We start from the raw sequence: 25199 nt of genomic DNA on the forward strand, positions 1-25199 counted from the left end.
CCTTCATTTAAAGGTTTTGTGATCAGCACTGACTGTGGGCACAAAAACAGTATCCTTCCTGAATTTCTAGAGAAAAAAATAATATATTGTTAACTCTAGTGATTCAGACTATTGCCGCTTTAATACCTTATAATTGTGCCCTTTGCGTCCTGCTAACGTAGTGGCAAGTTATAATTGAAGTATTGTTACAGTTTACTGTATAAATGTAGCGGATTACTTTCTTGTTGATAGTTACAATGGTCAACAAAAATTTGGAACTGACATAAAAGTCGGTGAATTAGAATGCATTTTTTATGTTGAATCTTAAAGCGAAATAAGTTTTTCATCATCACCCTCAATTTTTAGTTATGCACCTTTAAAATATTGATTGCCATGGACGTTTAAAATTTTGAGAAACTTTTTAAATAATAGAATACTAAAATAATAATAATTATCATTAAAATTCCTACCTTTATTTTGCAGACATTTACATTTTTCTTAACTTCTTTTTTCTTATTTTCCTTTTATGTTCAGTGAAGTCTTCTCTGATTACCCAGCAGTTGACACTCATCAAAGATTTATCCCATCTGCCTTGATAAAGTTGTTCCATCTGCAATATATCTTGATGGAACCTTTCTCCTTGTTCGTCGCTGACTTTAGCCAAGTTTAAAGGGTGAAAGTCTAAATGAGAATGTAAAAAATGAAATTTCAATGATTTTTTAGCCTAAATTTTTGTACTTCACTAAGACGTCATAGATAAGTTGATCAGCTTATCTATGAACCTTATCTTTCTCTGTTAAACATGATCGTTTAACAGCATTTTTTCCAAGAAAATCAGTAACGACTTCTTTGAATGACTTCCATGCTGCTAGTTCTGTAGGATTCATTTTGCTGTCAAATATATTTTCACGAATTAAATTTTTTATTTATGGCGAAATGGATATTCCATCTTCACTTAATTGTGAAAAAACCTCAGGTAAATATTTTAAGCCCTCTCCATATGTATCTAATTCTGGAACAAAATTTTTTCATCAGGCCTAGTTTTACGTGTAGTGGTGGTAAAAAATACAATCTGCTTCGACAAGAGGAATATTGACGAAATTTTTCTTTCCTGGGGTCTTTCCAGTCTTTAACTACAAAATGTTTATCTATAGCCTGATTATCCCACAAACACAAGAAACTCATATACTCGTATTTTAAAAAGCCATTCGGGAGACCGAGAAACATACTTTCATATGTTTCTTTCATTCCACAGCATGTGCTACCGCTACAGAAGAAAGCTTATTCGAGTTATACAACAAAACTATCTTTAAGCTTTTTTGTGATCAATCTATAAATAAACGCCAATCATGAATAACATACTCATTGTCCAGTTTAGACATTAGCCTCCTAACTACATTTCTGGAACAAAATAAACCATCTCTTCCAAAGTATTTCAGTAAATTTTCATTTCGATTTTTATACACTGAAATTTTAGTATCCTTGTTTTATGAATCCTATTTTTTAAAACCTGGAATTCTGCATGTTGTTTCAACAAATACAAGTATCGAATTAGGTCGCTCAGTTCTGTTTCTATAATGAGGTGAGGTTGAGTATTTGATTCTTGAATGTAATTAATATCTATTCAAGTTAAGGATTCGTCAGTTGAGCATTCTGGGGAATCAGAAATTTATTTACAAGGATTTTGATCAATCGGAATCGGTAAATCAAAACCATAAGGGTCTCAGCTGAACGAACATTTGGATATGCAATACTGCTTTTATTGTTTGAATTGAAACCAGTAACATTTGTTAAGCAAAAATAGCAGTCATCATAATGGTTAATAGGCTCTCGCTAAATCATAAGTACGCCAAAATGCAAACGTTCTTTTTCTTCTTCTTAACCACTGGATTAGTTTAATTATCACTTGATGCATGCTATATGTGGAACCCAGGATTTATCTTGGTCTCCCATGGGACAGTGAAAATAATCTATGTAACAGTTTGCAGCAGATTCGATACTGGTTTTTGTTGGCTTTTCTGGTGAGTTCAGCGCAAACGTAACAAAAAATATTTGGAGAATTTTTATAAGCCTGATCTTTATTCATTTTAAAATTCAAAATGTTTCAATGAATGAGTGTAAACTGAAATAGTTTTAATTTATAAATACTTAATTTCTTAATATACATCATAAAATTGTATCACCATGGAGTACAATAAAACACAACGCGAAACACACACACACAACTTAACAAATCTTTATGTTCAATAGAATAATACCAAAAGTTGTTCTGTCATAAACACCTTTCACATACCCAATATTTATAACATGTATAAGATAAAACCACTACAACAACTATAGATCACAGCAAGTCATACCAAGGGCTTAACTAATAGTGAAGAAAATTTGATCACGTTGAATTACTCATTACTTGACTGACTGACATGTCTACACATGTCTGGCTTGACATGAAATGACATCATTCGACTGTTATGTATCAAATATAGCTTTACAATACAATACAATTCAGATGCAAATAAGCAAACATAAAGACGTACTAACTTATTTTTATTGTTTGTTCCACGAATGATGGAAAAAATATATTTAAGGGCTGGTAACTTACGAGAAATTTACGTGATGGGTTTTTTTCGGAATACATATTCAAACTCAGCACATAAAGTATTATATAGAAGTCTTACTCCCTTTTCAGTTCCAATTTTTAAGTTGACTAGTGTTATTCATGTTTAAATTAAACAGGAATGCCAGCCTCTTTACCAACGTGACTAAGTGCGTTAACTGTGACGGGAAATTTTAAATAAAAATACCATTCACACTTTGATCAGTGAACCAGCATGAAACACGTTCAATTACGACAAATCTCAGACATATTTAGTAACCAATCGATTATATTGAGTTCCTTACATAGATAAATTAATTGTGGCCATTCATAGTCCTAAGCATAGCATTCATAGTCCTAAACGCATAAAAAGTTTTTCCATTGCTAGTGATGTGTGATTCCGTAAAACTTAATCTAAAACTCTTCGGGCGTTTAGAAATGAAAGTGCATTTCTTCATCAAAATTATTGAGATCCTGCATTAGCTAACGCTTGTAGGATTTAGCTATCAACCCCTCTCAAAAAAATAAGAATTCGCTGAAATATTGGTTGCGAAATATGAAGCAGTAAGCATATTCACGTTGGATTTGCCAGAGCTACATATACATCTTTGTCTTAACAGCATTCTTGGTCTCGTCAGAGGGCCTTAATCTAGGCCATCTAAGCTTTAATTTAATTAAAGTTAAAATATTAACAAAAAATTTGTTATTGCTCTGCTAATAGTATTTTTATTGTTAAATATTATAGAATAATAATGGTATTAATATTTTCTAATAATTTCGTAACTGATAAGCTTCTCTGGGTAAATTCTTTAAGTTTTGTTAACAGATAAGATTTAAGTAACCCACCGAGTTAGTCTTGTGGTAAACTCGTCGTCGTAAATCAGCTGATTTCGAAGTCGAAGTTTTCAAGTTCAAATCCTAATAAAGATAGTTACATTTATTTGGATCTGAATACTAGATCGTGGATACCGGTGTTTTTTTGGTGGTTGAGTTTCAATTAAGCACACGTCTCAGGAGTAGTCGACCTGAATTTGTTCAAGACAAATACCGGTACAGTTACATTACACTGATAAGTCGCTAATGACTTTGATTGTTGATGCGAATATAAATAAAAGTAATAAAAAAAAACATTACGATTAATATAGATTTGTAAATATAAATCGAAGATTAAAAGCTATAAGAATGTGGGGTATGTACATATAATAGTATTTTAATCGTTGAAAATATCTAATGATTTAGTTAAGATTTAAATTAAATAAATTGCTAATTGAGACATTAAAATTTACGAATTTGAAATTAAATTTAGTTTTAATCTTTTATGAGTTTTCATGCCATATAAATTAAAATCTTCAAAATGATTAGACAGAGTATAATTAAATTTAATACCTTATATGCAGACTTAAACGTACGATTTTATATATATATATAGATATGCATATTGGTCTGGAGTTCATGTTTGTGTACATGAATGAATTTGCACGCACGTGAATGTTGTGCGTAATGCACACAATATTGTTTCGTTTGTGCTGATGAGATGTACTGATAACTGGAGAATTATAGTAGCTTATATGAATATTGTAATATTGTAACAATACCTACAAATTTGCTCTGAACAGTACTGTTCTTGATTCCACAATCCTCTTGGTCTATCGCTTAAATTTATTTCATTTATAATAATCTCATTTGCAGCAATGATTAAATGAAAACGAATACATTATTATATTCAAATTGTTTTGGGGTTTTAAAGAATAATACAATGGTACTTTTTTTTTTAATATCCTATCCAAGTCGAGTACTAATTCTTGTTTTATGTACTAAAAATGTATGCCACTTAAAATATAAATTTTTCTAAAATTTTATATATTTATATAAATTTAAAATAATAATTTATTTAATTTTAAATTTGATTTATTTATTCTGTTAATATTTAATTCTTCTACATAATATTATCAGGGATTTTTTTTTTTATTAGTTATTATTAATAATACAATATATTTTTTTTTATTTTGGTCAAGTTTATATTATTGTAAATTGAAATTAGTAAGAATGAATTCATGTAACCTGATTGATGCTTTAGTAGGTCGCACAGCTGTTACAAATTCCCACCTTTAGCCAACTAGTACAAAGTTAAAGGTGGTTGAGTGAGGTGTTAGCTGCACTATTCTATCGTGTTATGTTAGCTAAGAAATAACCCAGCTTTAAACTCTTCCTCAAACCCAAATATCTTCCTCATATAAAAACCAAGTTTTGGATTAACTTGTTTCCCTACTTTTTATAAGAAATTTATTATATATGCATTAATCTAACTGATTTTTTTTTTTTTTTTTTTTTTTTTTTTTTTTTTTTTTTTTTTTACTGTCATTTTCTGTGGTTACAAAATATAATTTTCTAATTCTGCTTTTTAGTAACAATTAGATTAACTAATATCATTAATCTAATCAGTAGGATTTTTTTTTTTTTGTTATGTATATATTTCATAATAATTTTAAAGCCCGAATTCAAATATTTTTCGAGCTGAAAAACCATTTAAATAAAACATTTAATATATAGTGAGGATAAAATTATATTTATGTAGTAAAGAGCTTTTTCGTATTAATAATAGAATTATAAAATAATCTTATTTTATTTAATTACTATCTTTATAACTACTAAATTAATTGTTATTATTTTATCCCATATATATCTTCGTATGCAGATTCAAAATAAGTCTTGTTTTTTATAAAAAAAAATATGATATTTAAATAAGAATTGGTTAATATTACAATGTTTTTTAATGCAAATTTTAATTCTAACAGCTACTTCACTATTCTTTTTGGTCTGGTTAATTTGACATGACATTAAATTATTGTAGTTATTGTACACCTTTTCAGAAAGAATATTCTTAGGCAAGAATTTCGGTAACCGAATTAATGTAAAATAAGAGGAATTAAAAAAAAAGAAGATATTCTTGAAAATACTTTCAATCGTTTTTGTCTTGAAATCTGAATCGTTATAAAAATGTAGTCGTTAGCAGCTAAATAAACCAAAATTTTATTTAAGTACTTTTAACTTTAATTTAATACTTCGTGTCTGCGATCATTTTCAGAGTATCTCTAACTCTTTATTACTTATTCTATTTAATATTTTTTATTACCGGCAAAAACGTTTCTTTTTAATTTGCTTGTTGTAAATGCTTACAATTCGATATTCAACATTCAACAGTGTTTCAAGTACTTATAGCGGTTCTTGAATTGGAGTTAAATGAACCTTTTCTGAAGCAATATATCCCTTTTGGTATCCCTTTCCATTTCCGGGCAAGACAATACCAACACACTTCTGTCATAGCGCCAGTATGACCATGATCGGCGTATTTAACCTATTCATTATATAGCTAAAGCCACTTCTATACTTTTGTGACTACAATAGCTCTAAAATTACATCACTATGAACTCGTGAGAAATTTAACTGCTACTCGCGTCATAAATTTTTTACACCATAAGTCGGCATAGCGCTCTCGATCGGCAGCTAACCGAAAATTATGCGATTCAGCTGTTTCAGAGGATCGAGGTACTCTCATTTTTTAAATAGAATTTGAATAATAAGAAAAGTTACTTCTCTTTCTTGAAGGCATACTTTTTTAACTTTTGACTATTAACAGCCAAAATAAACAATCAAAATCCATTGAAGTTCGCTAAATATGCTAATTTAAGCTAATTACAACAATAATAATTTTATAAAATCATATAATCTATATGTTAAAATGCTTAAAATTATACAGATCTGAACTCAAAGATCTTTTTCTTTTATCACGTTAACAGAAATATAATGAAGTAAAAGGATACTTTTATTCTTTAAAGAATATATTTAATATCTTAAGCCCCAGTAGGAATATCGTGATGATGCTAATTGCAGATGATGACCAAACCTCTAAGGTATAAATATACAAAGTTTTATTAAATTCTTTCCAGTTGTTTTGCGTTATGCGCCCTCGAGGACGACTCTTGTTATCATTTTATTATATTATAAAAGATATGTATAAATCTTTTGATAATAATGAACTTCTTCAAAATTTCCAGGAAATATCAGGTAAACCGTATGATTAGTTAAATAATGGAAAAGTTTCCATATATTTAATTAGTTATCTAACGACCACATAAAAGTTTTTATGGTAAATTTTTAATTAACTAGTTAAACATTTAAAAATTTTTTTTTATATTTATTTAAAATTGAGCAATGGAAACATAATATAAGGAACAGGATGTTAAAATGAGAAAATTATCCCGTTTTGTTGTTTTATAGAACTGGTTTTTGTTTTCTTCAAAAAATGTCAAATATTATTTGCCTTTGTCGTTGTAGGAATAATTTTTTATCTAGTTCATCTACGGATGTGCCTTTCCATGTAGTATTACTACGTATTTCCACGTAGTTTACGTACACATTACATTTTTCAATGCAATAAAATTTGTACTTCTACAATTTACCAACCAAAGGGAAGAAATGGGATTAATGAACGACCTGCTTACATATTAACATGAAGAATTGGATACCATTTGACGCACCTTAGCTGATATTTTTTAAATACACTTAATTAACAGGTCTTTTTCACCGAATTAATTGAAATACTTGTTTCATTTGTCACACATTATAAAATAATACACACAACACAAGTCACACTTTAACAAGCTGGATACAAGTTATAAGTTTCTATTGTTACAGTTAGTTACTATATTAACATGAAGAATTGGATACCATTTGACGCACCTTAGCTGATATTTTTTAAATACACTTAATTAACAGGTCTTTTTCACCGAATTAATTGAAATACTTGTTTCATTTGTCACACATTATAAAATAATACACACAACACAAGTCACACTTTAACAAGCTGGATACAAGTTATAAGTTTCTATTGTTACAGTTGTTAAGTAACTAGGTGTTATCGTGGAATATGACATTATTATTACACGTATATATGTCTTTATGTACAATTTACTATGTAGTTATGGCTGTCACATTAAAATTGTTATGGTCTGTGGTAGGTCTTTTATTCCTTCAACTACCATGGATAAATACCGTGATAGAAAAGAAGTAATAAAAAAATGAGATAATTCAATAAATTACTTTTTTTATGATTTTATTTTTTTTCGTCTGGATCAAATTTATCTTCATTGTTAAATCTCTGTGACTTTTTTCATTTTATTTGTTTTACAATGCCTTCAGTATTTTCATGAGTTCATTAAGGTTTATACTTGATTATTTTTAAAGATGTATCTAAGGACAAAATCTGTGATTCTTGTAACTAAATACGATTAGTTTAGATCCTTCAGTGCAATTATATTTACATATGCTCATCTTTTGTAAATTATTATTCATCGATTATAATAAAATAATTTTTAATTTTACTCTTAAAATAATTCTTTGTTAAGAATTAACAAATAAAAATTCACTTTACTTGTATCTAAATCCTTTTTCATAAATTTCTGTATTTCAGATCAACATTTTGGCCAACGAGAAAGATATTAGTACGAGTAGTTTTTGAAAATACGTTTTAATAACAATCTTAAAGTTCTTTTGAACTAATTAAGAAAAAATTTTTTTAAGGTTAATATTAATTGCTGAAGTAGTAATAGTAATTATACTAAAAATATTTGCTATGATTTTAAAGAGCTTAAACGTAATTTTTATTGCTTTATATTCTTTTCGTCCATAAAATTTTGTATCTAAAAGTTTTTTCTTTATAAAATCGTAATTATTGTCATATTGCCGCTTGAAATTTTATTCATTTACACTTACCTGTAAAGCTTTGATTAATTGGCTCTGGACTCCTTTCTTTTTATTTCCTGTTTAGCCTCCGGGAATTACCGTTCAGGCATTACTTCAGAGGATGGATGTATGAGTGTAAATGAAGTGTAGTTTTGTACAGTCTCAATTTGACCATTTCTGAGGTGAGATGTGTGGTTAATTGAAGCCCAACCAACAAAGAATCCACATATATAGTATAATCCACGTATCCACGTATCCACGATATAGTATTCTAATCCGTATAAAAGTAACTGCCTTTACTAAAACTTGAACGCTGGAACTTTCAAATCAGCTGACGCCTGTCTTTAATTTAAACAACTCAGAATGGTTGAAAGTTCAATCATAGACCTTTCAATATTATAATTTTAATAAAATAATAAAAATACCTTAATTTTCTATCATCCTGTAAGTTAAATAATAGAGTAGTTGTATCTTCATTTAATTATTCATTTTTTTAAATTCTGTTAGCGGTATACTGTATCATGAAAACATAAAAATTAAGATTATAAGCCTCAACGAAGCAAATATATATTAATGGAAAAAATTTGTAAGAGATGATTAGAGGTTTTAATCCACTAATTAAGTCTTCAGTGGTTTATTAATATGGTTCTAGAAGAAATAATACAATCTGATATCATATATCAAATTATTATGGCTTAGAAGCCTGTTAATCTTTTACACAAAAACTACTCTAACGATTGAGCTAAAATTTTGCATGAACATAGGTTTGCAAAAGAACGTAGGAAAAGTGGCTTTAGGACATTTTTCACCGTCTCAAGATTCTGATTGATTTAATGGCTTGCAGTAACAACCGGACCATTTTCCTTGCCGATATTCAACTTTAATAGGTCAAACCGTTAATAAAATCGAATTTGGGGACCATTCACAATATTTTAAATCAAATTTTTCACAAAAGGAATTTCTTAAATCTTTTTTAATATCTCTTTGGTTATCGAGAAAAATAGTTTTATATGAATCATTATAGGAATCATGGTAAACGACGTACATCCCTTTAGACTAAAGCAGCACCTTAAACGGCCTCTAGTTTCCATTTTAAGTTTCTTTTTTGTTGACAGTAAATAAACCACAAGGGCGCTTCCAAGTCGCTGGTCTCCATTTGGAAATGTCAATGTTTCTCTCATGGGCTACTTGTTCCAGAGTCTCCTGCGAACAATCTGTATATTCATTCCAGAGAGAGAAGCGATAAATATTGTATACAAGCCCATTCTTTACATTATTTTGTTAATAACTGTTCTACAAAAAATACAAAAAAACAGAAAAAAATTAGAAGAAACATAAAAGAAAGAGAAACGAAGTACGGTCACGAAGTACGGTTACGAAGTACTAGTGGTGTTTGTCGGGTAACGCTAGGAACCTAAAAATACTTGTTTTAACCGGACGAAGGACGGATAACCAGCTATAACTACTGTTTTTAAGATGGGAGAAGATCCCATCATGCTTAAACCCGCATGCTTCAGATTACTCAAAGTTTCAACTCCTATGCTGACCAAAGTTGCTCTGATGAAATTAGAATATACTGATAGTTTTTATAAACTGACATTAATTTTTACGTGTCACTATTATTCTCATAAGAATGGGGATAATGAACACAGTAGGGGTCCTGGTTAGGCGGTAATAGCGATCGAGGCTAGTATGATCGATCATTGCTAGTATAGCAATGACCGACTAGTATCACTAGTATAACGAAATATTAAATGAAACACAAAGTCCAGTAAACGAACTAAATGGGAATTAACAAATTACAACTTATTTATTTATATATGAATGTAGGATAATTTTATTAATTTATTCCATTTTTATTTCCAATTAGTAACAATAATAAAAACGATCATTTTAAAAGTCTATCTGAATATTACTTTCAAAGAAAAACAAAACCTAATTTAGGTACATTAAAGATACATGAGACTTAAAAAAAAAGTGTTTTTTTAAGGAAAAAACTTGATAAAAGTTTGTGAATTCCTCTTAATTCTTTACTGAATCAAAATTAATTTGTATGAAATATTGAAAGAATGAATGAAGTTTAAATGGAAAGAAATGCTAATAACAGTATTTTCATATATTTTACCATTTTAAATTTTTTTTTTTAGAAAAAGAAACAAAAAAATTTTAATTTATTTTAAAATAATTTTTCATAACAAGGGTTTTTACGAATAGTGTACTTGTAAATGGCTAATTTTCTGTTATTAGAGGTCTTTAAACAGCTTATCTTTACAAAGGAAATGTTTAAAATCATGAATAAGCTTTTCGCGCACGATTTACTGCGCTTTGTGCAAATCCAGCCGGGCTGTTAGAGCCAGACTGTTTTAGAAGGAAAGTTATTAGATATTTAATTTATTTGTGTTCTGTAATTAAATCTGGCAGCATCTCTCCAAATTTAACAACTAAAATATTCTTCCCCTCGGTGATACAATGAAGCAGGCTAATCTGCATTTTAAATTGCCTTCCCGTCTGCCATCGTCGTCCACACTAAACAGATTTCCTAAAGCTGCATCATCACCTCTCCAACCACAACTTTTTTTTCGAATTTTACAAAGCTTTCTTTAGGAAAGAAAGTAATTCAACAGGTCCCTCCTCGGTTTAATACAGTGTTTTTAACATAATATTCATAAAAAAAAGTCATTAGCAGATATTTTATTTTTTTAATTTTTATTTAATAACGAATATTATTATTTTTTTTTAAATGAATCCAAATAAATTAAATTCCTATTTAACATGTGTGTACTAAAACCACAAAGTTTATGTTTATAAAATATTAATTCATACCTACGATATTTTGTCTCATCATATTAGAAAATTTTTGAAAATCTCTACGATGACATTTTAAAAAGTTCTTAAGACAAAATAATAATTAAATGAATTGAACCTTATTAATGGGTAAAAACATCAATTAATTATAAAACATCAAAAAACTTCCATATCTGATAATTAACACATTGTTAACAATGTAGTTTTTTTAAGTGACTTCGAAAAACGTGGAGGTTCTCACTTCGAACCGTAAAATTTTTTTATGCATATTCAACATTATTACGGCAAAATGCGCCAAAGATTTTGTATTTTATTTTGTGCAAGATGGTTCTTTGGTGCTGTTGTCTTATATCTCTTCTAAATAATTGTATGGATGATTTTTTAATTAAAAATTTCATGAGCACATGGACAAATTGTAGATCCTTTTTTTGGCCATTATTCAGTATTGTGTAATAATCTGGTGTCTTATATCAAATTCTTTTCATATTAAAAGTATTTTAATGGAAGCCTTCAAAAAAAAAAGTTTGTCGCAACCTGAAATACGTTCCTCCAATACAAAAGTTCTTATCTCATACACGGTTGTGCTTGTTTTACTACAAAATTTCTGTGTATTTCATGTCTTATTTTATGAAGACACAATCTTCTCACTTTTCTTTTCCAATCCACTTTTCTTAATTAATGTGGTTTTTGGAATGCCTATGTTATTTCAAATAAAAATAAGTTTAAAAATCTATAAAGTACAAAAATAAAGTAAAAATCATTAAAAGTATACCCGTACATTATTATTATTATTATTTTTTTTTTTTATTTTATAATTCTTTTAATTCGATGTTAGTAAATTGAAAAATTCTCACAGTAAACACACTTATCCCCAAGTGTCATACACTTTCCAACATTTACAGAAGTCAGCTCCAGTCCTCCTAATTTTATCTCCTTTGAAACTATTTTAGGTAATAAAATTAACAAGTTATGGTTTAAAAATTGAATCTTATGGTGAGAAAACTGTCTATCACAAGTTAACTATATGTGAATCTTATTATAAGATCTAGAATTATTATAAGATAAGAATCTTATCATAATCATGGTGACTCATACCTCACCACTGTTAATTAATACAAGACTTGAGACACTAAGATAAAATCTAAGTCTTGTTTTTTTGGAATTTTATTATTAAATTTTTTTAAATTGGATTTTTTGTATTCATAACGATCCAATTTTTATAAATAATATCCATAAAATTTTTATGGATATTGGAAAAATACTTTTTCCCGTTACAGATGTTAAAATAAATAATACTGCTCAAAAGGTTCTTCGTCTAGCTGTTAAATCACAAAATTAAAAAAAAAAAACAATTAAATACTGTGATATTCCAACTATTTTTTTTAGTTTGTCTAAAACTTTTATCACCTTGCCTTCCAAAGATCTGTAGTCTCCAAATCCTTCACAAATTATAATTAAATATGTAATATTCAAGCCGTTATTTTTGAAAATGTTTTCTGATTTTCAGAAGAATTAAAAAACATATATGAATGTCAAAGAAGATTAAGCCATATTTCCCTTGATGGTGCCCATCTAGCCCATCTCCAAATCAATATTAGTAAAACTAAAAATATTAGAAATCTTTTGACAGCTTTTTTTTTTAAATATTTTTTGTAATAAAAATGTAAAAATCATTTAGAAGAAAAAAGGTTCAAACTTTTCATCCCAAAATTATTTTTAAAATTAAACTTTATGTAAGACATATTTTAAATTTAAAAACTGAACTTTAAGTTCTTACAATAATACAATAATAACATATTTGATCTATTTTTATTATTTTTCGTACCTTAGCATTAAACAAAAGAAATGATATTTAAACAAATAAAATATTTCAGCCTTATTACAATATTAATGTAATGAAAGACAATAATATTAATTTATCAAAGAAATATATTTACAAAAGTAAGAAACCAATATTGATTTTAATACATTTTGTATAAATGTAATAGAAAATTTTCTTTATAATAACAAGATTTTGTTTGTACTTTGTAATATATACTGCATTTTTAAGTGGATATGTGTTTTTTCAATTATTCAAAATTGAAAAACACAATATGATCATTGTGATTACAAAGTGAACATATATTTAATAAAATATATATTATAGTGATATATTTAATATTGTTTAGTAAATGTAAAAAGGATATATATATATAAGATATCTTATATATATATATATAAGACAATAATGACAATTTAAAAATCATTAGGGAAGTCTCCAAATTCCTCACATTTGTTTATTATATAGTAATTATCTATAAGGGCTTCACTATAATGTTATCATTATAAGCAACAGCAGATGAACTATTTCAATGATACTTATGACATTTATTGCCTAACTTTCATCGGTAAGATAGAGAATTAAATAATTTTGGTAAGTGATAATCGTTTCAAGATGACTAATTTCAATTAGATTGTTTAAATTTTAATCCAGAAAACTTCCGGCTGGTGTCTATCATTTCTTTTATACAATTCCATACTTATTTCAATTTCCATTTCGTTGAAAAATTTTGTTTTTATAGTGGTCTAACTTAAGCCTACTTTAAAACTTTATTTTGAATTTTCTGTACTTATTATATTAGATGAATTGAATTAAAATATTATTTGGAGAGATATTTGTTTATTTTGTCATGCTGCCTTATAGAATTTATTAATCCAGCACTAATTGGATTTTCATTTGTATACGTTTATGTGGTATAGTCACTTTAATAGATCCATTTTTACATAAATTATAAATTTATTTCTAAAAGAACAGGTTAAATTTTTAAACTGATGTGAAAATTGATTAGTGAAAATCTGCAGTTCCAGTTACAGTACACTACCGGGACTATTGATACCTGGAATAAAATTGGAGTCATTATCACTTTATTTGTACATAACAATGGTTTATGGTTTTATTTTCAGGAACAATTAACATCCTAGTAAGTATTTCTCCCTTACCATATGAGTGCACATTCCATGCGTAAGAACTAATGGCCGGTTAGTAAACTATATGTCATGTGAAGTACAAAACGTTCCATAATTTGTACTTGCATGACTGGTTGTTTTTTGTAAAGCATAAATTATTTTTGAAGTAAAACCTTCTCAGATTTGTAAGATAAAACTTTACAAAACAATTATGATAGGGATTTGATTAACTGTTATATAAACCGATCTTAATAATAACTGTTAACTGTTATTATTTATGTGTTATAGGTTTTAATGTAGTTCCACCACAGTTTTATACACTCATTATTTAACTTTTTTTGTCTCAATATTTTTTTTTATTACAGTCGGTCCTGATTAAATCAGCATAAGTAAATCGAATCTCAGTAATCATATGAAGAGGGACCTCCAATAATGTGCATAAGATAATAGTTCATAAATAATAAATGTACTTGCACTGATTCAGTCCATAAACAAGTACAAAATTCTTTGAAAGCCTAACAAAAATCAAATAAAGTTTATGAAAAAAAAGGAAAAAGACAAATAAAATCGTAACATAAATAGCTTATAAAAGTAGAAAACAAAAGAAATCAGGCTTTCCACAGATCATTGAGAATATATTCATCACTTGGTGTTCCAGTTCAAGAATCATTCAGAATTCTGCAGGTCCAACACATGAAGGCATTTCAGTCACCGGACATCCTCACTGTTTTCTAGTCGATTCGCTGCTAGAAAGTTCATGATTGTTCAGCCGCTGTCTGTATTTTGAACCAAACCGGGGATTTTTTCGCGAACATAAGGTAATATCAAATAAAAATAGATTTCATCGTTTCGTTCGTGCAAACCATGACGGTTATGTCCAAAGAATAGTTTTGTATATTAATAGTTTATTGGACCCGTTAACTGTGAACTGTCTAGTAACCAACAGATCTTCTTATATCTGATGTACTTTAGTTTTTTTTTATCATTTTTTATTTCATGTCAAGCGACAATCAAGGTTTTATTTTTATTTTGTGGTATATTTTACTTGCCATTATTATTATTTTCAGTCTTTATTACGTATTACTTTTCTATTTTTGGGTTAATAATAAAAATTTCTTAAATGTTCTAGTATTCAATCGCATTCATTAGGTGCAATAAAACGATTCAATTGAAGCTCAAGGGATTGATTGTCTTCGATAAATAATGGTTAACCTCCAGATAGATGTATTATAATATATATAATAATCTATATAGAATATAATAGTATATAATGCTATAAAATAGTATCTGTATATTTTTTTTTTAGAAGATATAATCAGTTATTTGTTGTGCAATAATGTAAGCAGATTTTTTTTCGATATTTTTAGTACCTACTAGTTAAATTTATTACTCAACATTAAAAATCGCCTGCTTGGTATTCGACAGACATACAACAAGCAATTGCTGTGTTTTATTAAATAAGTCAGTCTCTCTACCAAACTACACAGTAGTTTATCAGCCAATACTTTTTCGTTTAAGTTAAATGAAGAAGAGTATATTTGTTATTCTGTACGTAGCGTTTTAATTTCATTAAATTTATTCATTACCCTTGATGGAACAGAACCAGTAATATTACGTTTTAGTCAGGTTAAACAATTGATACCCAGAAATATTAAAAATTAAGATAAATATTTATTTAATTTAGAAAATGGACTCACAGTTATCTTCACAGTTTATCTTCCACATTTCTACCAATTATAAATCTTTCATTATATTCTACTGAAAGGTAAGAATCTCGTCAGTCGCAGAAGGATTTTTAGGTAGAACCTAAGTGTCATCAGCCGCCAATGTACATTGCGATTCTAAACGATCAAATAGGTAAATTTTTTGAAAGGTATTGAGAACCCCCTAGTAGGATACTGGCTGCAGTAGGAAAATTGACGAGTTTGTTGTTTTCATTAACGAAAAATTGTATGAAAGAGAGGAAGCATTTAAGAAAATTATATACTTGGGTTTAGGAATTTGTTATAACTTCATCATCGTCCTTTGAGCCATAAGACGTGAAATACTTCACTGTCACCAGTAAGGCATTTAAAGTAAACAGTTAACGTTATTTAAGATACAACACATTGAGAATTTTTATATTAATGTATCATTACGTTAAAAAAATCAGATATCTCTGATAATATATTTTTGATTGAAAGATACTGATGAAATAAGACGTATTTTTATTTATGTTAATTACTCTTAGTCTTTATCAATTACAATTTTGAATTTCGTACAATCCTCAAAGACAGATATTTTCGATTTATAAATTAAACGACTCCTCGAATATGTGTGTGTATGTGCGCGCGCCCGTGCGCGTGTGTATACGATGTTTAATCGATACGATATAGTCATATATTTAACTGTACGATATTTAATCGTATAGTTGACGAAGCTGTTTTATTCAAAAATAAAAAGACTTGTGTATATTGATATAATTAGTACTCTTTTTAACAAAAAAACATTAATAGAAAAGTCGTTATTATATTATCTGGAGGCATACGCAATAAAGGTAATCATAATATATAAAATAAATAACTTCAAAATGAAATTTATAGAAAACTTCTTATTTTTTCTAAATTGTTATTCGCATAAAATTTCATTTCCTTATCTAAAAGGAAATAGAAAATTATTTCCTTCAGAGATCTTTTAATTTTTTTAACATTACACTGATTGCATCTATGTGCAGTCATGGATTTCATTAAACACTTTTAAACATTTTTAAGTTAAGTTTACAGTTAAGTAATAACTAGTAACTTATATTTTTCTTGCAACCTTTATTATATATTTGGTTTTACGTTAAATGGATAAATTTTATTTTGTATTTCAAATAAAACCATAATTGATCTTGAAATTTTAATAATTGTTTAACCGTCCTTATTTTATATTACTGTAATAGTGATTGAATTTATGAATAAAAACTTGAACTTTTTCTGTGTAAAAAAAAAAAAATCATATTTTTCCAATTCATTCCATAAATCGTGAAAATAATAAAATAATTTTTCAGTACCACTTATCGCTTTTAATTTTTCATTTTTTGAAACGATATAAATAAAACATTTTATATATGTATATATAAAAGCAAATATGTTCATCTAGAAAGCACAAGTCCATTTGTAAGATGTGGGATTAACGTAACAAATTTTTAATCCAATTCAAAATTTACTTTTGTTTTTGAATCACTAATAATCGACAAAGTAGTGTATTTTTATTATGGCAGTTTTAATCATTTTCAAGACTAAAAGTATGATATTCCATTTTTTCTCTCACCCAAACATTAGTACACTTTAATTTTTTTTAAATTGAATAAAATGTTTAATTTTTAACTCACGTAAGTGGTTTATCTCTTTTCATAATCTGGAATAGATAGCAAACATGAAGAAAGGAAAGGTAAATTCAAAACGTGAAGGTGTGATTAAAAAGGTTTTTAGTAGAAATTCTGGGGAGAGTTGAGCTATTGCAGGAAAACAGACTGCGAGAGGCATCTTTAGTGTTTAATAAAATTTTAAATCTTTTTGCTCGAAATAATTTTAATGGTGCCTAGGGATATGGAATTTTTTGTTTTACAAAGTATTATACTCATTGAAAAGAAACTATGTCCTTCATTGTCGCTTATCGTTATTATTTTGTCTTACAATTTTTATTATTATGTTTGAAAAGAAAAGAGCTTTATTTTTAACGGGATAAAAAAATGATTTCATAAGATCTTTTTTTTTTCAAAACGATTGGCGTATAGTATGTAAGCAAATGACGGGCCTTTGTGAGTAACGAGGCCGCTCGTTTGCAGCCACTAACGACGTGGCTTGTAAAGGTGTCATTTTACAATACTCCGGAATATTAAAATAGTATTGCCTTCGTGAGTGAGTTTACTTACTGGTACACGATTTTCTGGTGGTATAGCTACAGCTGCTGTTTGCCATAGAAATATTAAGGGAGAATATATTTATTTTACTCCCTTTTCCCTTGTTTCACTGAGAAAACATTTAAGCATTGTACACAAAGGATCCTCTTTCTCATCTTGTTTATTTCACAAGGTTTTATATTTTAATTTATGTTCATTCTAGTAGAAAATTCTATCTCGCTGTTTCATACCCGACAATATTCCACCTTGATTTTCTTTGTATCGTGTTTCTATTAAATGTTAGTAAGTCTATGCTTAACAGCAAAAAAACGGTGGAATTTAAGAATCCATTATTTATTCAGAAATTATATATATATATTTTTTGAACAGTTATAAGAAATTTAATTTCATGTGAATCCGTAAATAACTGCTTTGTCATTTAAAATAATTAAATGAAGTATTAATAATGATTTCCAATTTTTATTATAAAATATAACTTAAATGTAAATTATTTCTTTGAAGTGAGGGTATTTGTTTTTTAAAAAGAAAATGTAAAGTTGCTTCAACAACAAGAGTCCAATCACTTTTAAACCATCCAAATTTACCCTTAGTATGTATAATCATTCTCTGCTATTGTATTATCAAAAATAAAAACTTTCTATGCACAGGCTGTAGAATTAAACAAATAATAATTACCTTATATGAAGTAAATTTAGAATCTCAAAATTTCAAAACAGCTACAAACTCCGCTGGTGTATACAAATATTTTTTGAATCTCTGTGAGAACAGCAATTCTTACATTGCTCTTTATGTAGACTACAATTCTGTAACTAAAATTTCTTGGATTAAAGAAATAAACTAATACAATAAATACGAAATTATCAGACTAAGATTGGAAAATGATAACGTTACAACTTTTTACTTAATACTTTCTTTTATTGTTAGCTTCAAGTACATCCCTGAATAAAATTCAACAGACAACCTACTACCATACTACCACGTTTATTTTTGCAGTGGTTTTCTGTCACAGAAATATATCAGTGGAACCCACTATGAATATCTTTCAAAGATTTGACAGAAAAAATGCATTTATGAATACCAAAAAACACATTTGTACACATTATATTGCTCTGTAAAAATTTACAAGATTATCCTTAACATCCTAATCATTTTATGATATATTTATATTTTTTAAATGTTTTTGTGCGTCTTTAAATATTTTCTGAGCTGTGAGTTCTATATCGTTCAGTATGTAGTTGAATATGACATCTTTCCCTCATTTGAAGATCAGCAAATGTTCCTTCTTTAATTTTTCCATTCTTATAACTGGAATTGTTTACGTTACACACAACATACTGTCCCATTGTTCTATCAGATTTTGATTTAGTATCAATTTCATGGAAAGGGAAGAAAAAATATCGATTTTATATTAGTAAAATATTTTATTTAAGCAGGGGTTCATGAGCAATGTCTTTTTCAACAGGAGTTACTTCGTTTCTGCCACTATTTTAGGACATAATATTGATCTGGAATTCGACTTTCCTATTAAAAAAATACTCAATAGGTGATTATTTAATCTACATGTATCCTTTATTATTATATTCCTCGCAAACGTCCAGTCTTTTTTTATAAGTCTCACCACACACTCCATGTACACTTAGTACATAGTTTCTTAGTAATCTATTCAGTACGTCGGCTGTTTCTGTAATACAAATACCAAAAATAAATGGTATGGGGGAGATATTTATTACTATTACGAAACAGAGCCGCTTAAGTTACTCTTAATCCAGAATCTTTAAAAATCCACCACTCTTCACATATATGAGCTTCTCTTCTTTGCATTAAAATTTCGTCAATATTTATAAATGAAATAAAATTATTTTCGTCACAAAGTAAAATCTATGATAACGTTGATGTGAATAATAGTTTGTTGTTTTGTGAGTGTCTGCCTTTCATACTCAGTCACTCTCCCCCCCCCCCCCCCCGCTTATCACTCACTCACTCTCTCTCTCTCTCTCTCTCTCTCTGTGTGTTTGTGTGTGTACACAACATTTCTTATCAAAAATAAAGTTGATGTAAAATTATGACTTCAGATTACTTTTTAACATTAAATATAATTAATTCATGTATTAAGATTATATAACAACATTTATTTTTATAAGTGGCTTTTACCTATTTTCCTTTTTTTACTATTATTTTTTTATTTTATTTGAAAAGACTGATGTGAATACAACTGATACCAGACTGGGCTTTGAAAATAAAATGTTCCTTACAATAGTAATATGCATTCGGATTAATCGCCGGAAATCTACAATCATGTTGTACTTTCATTAGCCTTGGAATTAAGATCACACACCTTGCAATTAGAAAATCGTCTCCATCAACTGGATGGTGAGTTGGAAGGATTCAGTGCTGCTACGATCGATCAACTATTGTATCGATTCTATGAAAATTATGTTAGTAACGTACGAAGCACAAACTATCCAACTGAAAAAATGACACCTGTAAATGTATTACGACCTCAAGTAAATTTTTTTAAAAGAATTTAAAAATTGTTCCAAAATTAATGGAATGAGATGTTATATTTCTGTATGATAAAGTATGGACCATCTGTGCTAGTCCCATGATGGCTTTATTTGAGTGTTTCTTAATATTTCTGCCTGCAAACTTTTGGGAGCCAAGCAATAATCGTCTCTTCATACGAATTATGGTTGACTGCTTGCCGATATCTTTGAAAGTAACGAAAAACATAAAAATGGGGTGAATCCATAATAGATGGATAGTAGTAATTCAAACTAGGGTTCAATATAAACACAAAATATATTAATATCAATTGTTTTATGTTTGAATCATTTGTATGTTTTATGTTTGAATTTATAAAACTTTCTTTTTAATTTGTTAGAAACCATATTTTTTTAAAAATGTGAGTAAAACGGAATTAGATTGTTGGGAAATTCATTTTATCAGTACTGATATAAAAATAATCATTGTTTTTTAGTAGAGAAAATGGTAGGAAAAGTTTTTATTTTTTATTTTATTTATAGTTTTTTGTTTTTATTTATTTACAAACTTTTTCATAAAGTTTGAATCATAATCAATAATAATCCTCTCTAAAAAAAGAATTTATGTGGGCGGAAATATTTCTTTGATTGATTTAAGAGTCAAGCTATTCTTGATATTAATTTTAACCATTAAATCTGAATATGAGGAGTGCATTAGTTCGAAGAGAGCAATCTAATTGGTGGTTGAAATGGTTAGATGATTTTGAGCTAAATTTACTTTTTCTGTTGGAATTTTCGGAAACAACCATGAGTTGTATTACATCAGTTGTTTTATAATATTTCGCAAGCATTATTTATCAATTCATATTTTTTATTATTTATTTTTTTCCACTTAAGTACTTTTTTTATTTATATATTTTTTCAGTAGTTTTCAACTACTGATGATTGTTAAACAATCAGAATGGACATAAAGATAAAATTTTTTTTAACCTGGTTTCGATCAGGTTGTATGTAATATTGTTTCCAAATTTATTTCAATTTGCCTTTAAGAAAGCTATGTAGTCGTGTTTATTTTTACTGCCAATTGAAATTATTTTGGAATAGTTCTTATGTTATGTTGTTATTATTTTAACTAATTCATTAAAAATAGAAAAGTGGAATAAATTTCGTATTAGAAATTATTTTATAATTATATCAGTACAAATTAATTTGTATTTATTGCTTTACGACTTAGGATAACGAAAAAGACAAAAAGTGTGTAAATGTAATTTTTCTCTGAAATAACTGCAAATAGTAGACAAAAAATACAATTATCAAATCGTACAAATGAATTTTTAACGTGTGAATAATGTGGGGCCTGATCGGTATTCACACCCACAACTTCCAGTATTATATAAAGACCCTGGCATTCCTTCGAGGAATGCCAGGGTCTTTATTTAATTACATATTTAGTAACATGTAATTATAATTTTTTTCGTTTTTATTTTTTTCAGGATCAAGTGACACTGGAATGGCTCATGGAGGAGTAGAATACAATTCGGCAACAGCAGATTCTCCTAGTTTTGCGACAATAGGAAGAACATTTCGTATTGTGACGACTGATACTGTAGTACTGCCTTGTGAAGTCATTAATCCAAGTAAGAATATAAACACCACTTTTTATTTTTTTTACCCTTTTTATTAAATTGTATTTTTTTATGTATGGCTAATTTATATTTAATTGTTTGAAAAAGTAGAATATATCACTGACAAGGTGTAGTAGGTTTTAAATTTTAAGTCAAGATGAAGTTTCACCGTCCACAATTATTGTATATATCACGGTATTATATCATCTGTACTATGTAAATCTCCGATTAGAAATTTGGAATTTACTCTATTTTTAGTTTGTTTTTGTATTTCTTCATCTTTATGATTAATACACATAAATATGTTTGTGTACCGTCTAAACAATTTAATTCCTTTTTTGTTCTAACATATACTTTTACCTTAATTACTAGTGAAAAAAGCACGCTGACTTCAGTAACAGCTGCAAATCGTTTTTTTTCGAAAAAAATTCGTAGAGATGTTTTATTATATTGAAAAGTGGAAAACCTCTTTCTGGAAAGGGTAAAAACCATTTATTCGTATTCGATTTTCTTACCAATAATACTTTATGTTAAATTCCACTTCCCATGTTGCGTGGAAATGGATCTGATTGATTTAGAAGGCATTATTTTTTTTTACATTTTAGACAATCACCTTGAAAATCTTGTATATCTATTGAGATAAAACAATTTAATTTTATTATGTAATTATTTTAATTTATATGAATGTAATTAATAATGTCTATACAATCTAATCTTGTATTATATTTGGTTCATTGAAGACCACGAGAAAATAGTGAACTTTTTTACATTCAATTAGTCTGAACCTGTTCCACGTACCGCGGGATCTAAGTTCACATACACTAATGGCTTCTATATTCTGTCCTATTATTCATTTTCTTCGTCAACCTTTTGCTTACTATGAATGTAGAAAATTCAAAAGCTTGGGTATTAATTTATTTTTTTTCATCTCTTTTTGGGGCATCTTCTGGGTTTTCTTGCCATTTTAGTTCTCTGCCACTCCTACTGATATCTCCTTATCTATCTCTTAATGTACAGCAGCATCCTTGCTCAATTCAGACTCTTTCTATAACATAAAGCTCCTTCACCATTATATACATTTCAATCAGGAACTGACTGAAACTTCGGCAAAGACAAATTTGGAAAATAAATGTGACTATACTTCAATATAAAAGAATTTCATAGAAAACTCCCTTGTCATCATCGTCCTGTTATAAGACATTCAAAATCGTGTTCTAATTACTTTTTTTATAAAATTTACCTTGGCCTAGACTAAAAGGCCAAAATAAGAATTTCCCATACATTTACCAGTTTGGTAAAAGAACCGTTATGAAATCCAACCTCAAATGACATCTCTGAATAAAAAAACCAACCACACAAAAATGTACGAATGCAAATTAATAACTCTCAAGAAGACAGACTAAAATGAAAAAGGTAATTTAGATGAAATTAAAAATAATAAGTAAAAGCCAATAAGAAAAGTATGTGAACTGCACAAAATAATAACACAATTTAACGAAGTAAATGGTTAGAAAAGTATTCCACCATTAGAAGCTCTACGTCAAGCCTTCTTTGAGACTTAAAATAATACTCTACTACGCAAAAAGTACCTAAGAGGCTGAAGCAAGTTTTCAAAACAAGGGATAACGCTAAATAATGAGCATTACATGCCTGTGGAAAAAAATGTACAGTGAAAATTCAAACCGTGAGGAACGAAGGAGCGAATTGAAGTTAGGTAGAAAAACCCAAGTCCTCAGGATCTAACAAATTAATAAAATGAACTTTTACTCTGGAATGAAGGGCTTCAAAAAACAGACCACTTTTAGACCAGGTATCTTCTGGCAATTGATAATCAAGACATTTACACATTTTTAGATGTAAAATTATTAGAAAATATTATTTTTACGCGGACACAAAATATTTTGAGAAAAAATCTACTATAAAATGTGTCACATTCTATAAAGTATGTTTGAAAAGATTAGAAAAAGATTTTGAAAAAGATCTTCAAATTAGTACACGTGACCTAATTTAAACAAATAACGTACTTAATAAATGTAAAAGTTTAACAAATATTTCATTCTATACTCCATTCGATACGGTTCATAAAGCAATAGATTTAAGTTGTATTTCATATTTACTTGCTTTACATGCACTCGAGTCGTAAGAAAAATACTGCGTTATATAGTAAAAAGCAACAAAGTAATCCATCTCGTTCTGTTGTGAAACAGTACATATTACTCAATACTTCCACTTTTTTTTTCGTAGGAGGAGGAAAGAGCTCTGCCAGCAAAAATCCTCCCCATTAAATAGCAGACCGGATACCCACCTTTCAGCACAACTCACGGCCTGTTGTTTGATCTGCAGGCTTCTTGTTTTGTCTTTCAACTTTTGTTGTTTTATATTCCTCGTTAGGTTATAAACCATAGGTTTATAACCATATTAGGTTATATAACCATAGGTTAGGGAGTCTCGGGCACCTCATCATTAGCGGTAACCCCTAGGGGCCCACGACTATCTCCCTACCCAAGCCATCTTTTCTCCATCCACTCTTATTGCTCCGGTGCCGCGCACAGGCGATCCCACCATCCTACTCCTCTGTTCTCTTATAACGGATATTACTACCCACCATACTGGAGATGGAGTTCCAAGGCCACTCATCTTGTATCATCTTCTGGACAATATTATCAGGCGTCAAAAGGCCCAAATGACTGTAATTATTTATCAAAGCCTCCAACTTGTATCAGCGGAAAACCACGTGCTTCGCATCGACAGGTTTACTGCAGTATGGGCATGAAATGTCATCCACTCTTCTTTGATGGAATAGTACTTCCACATAGTAAGCTAAAACCTTACTCATTAGATAGATAATGGGTAGATTATTAAATTATGCTATGTATACTATTGTATTTAATTTTCTATATATTATATGCAGAGTTTGTTTACAATACAATTGAAGCATAAAAATGATTAGATATTAAAAATCTAAATCCACCGGGTTGGTCTAGTGGTAAACGCGTCTTCCCAAATCAGCTGATTTGGAAGACGAGAGTTCCAGCGTTCAAGTCCTAGTAAAGCCAGCTGCTATTTTTATACGGATTTGAATACTAGATCGTGGATACCGGTGTTCTTTGGTGGTTGGGTTTCAATTAACCACACATCTC

The 25199-nt window shown here is 28.5% G+C and overlaps 1 protein-coding gene across 1 annotated transcript in view; it reads left to right on the forward strand.

Annotated features, from left to right (window-relative positions):
* Positions 1 to 21939: 21939 nt before the first annotated feature.
* Positions 21940 to 25199, forward strand: part of LOC142320319 (limbic system-associated membrane protein-like) — a 341433-nt gene continuing 338173 nt past the window's right edge. Inside the window, exon 1 of the mRNA XM_075358026.1 lies at positions 21940 to 22071. Within this exon, the coding sequence (XP_075214141.1) occupies positions 21945 to 22071 (127 nt within the window). The 5' untranslated portion in view covers positions 21940 to 21944. The remainder of the gene's footprint in view (positions 22072 to 25199) is intronic.

This window comes from Lycorma delicatula, chromosome 2 (genome assembly GCF_047948215.1).
Source record: "Lycorma delicatula isolate Av1 chromosome 2, ASM4794821v1, whole genome shotgun sequence".
Lineage (NCBI taxonomy): Eukaryota > Metazoa > Arthropoda > Insecta > Hemiptera > Fulgoridae > Lycorma > Lycorma delicatula.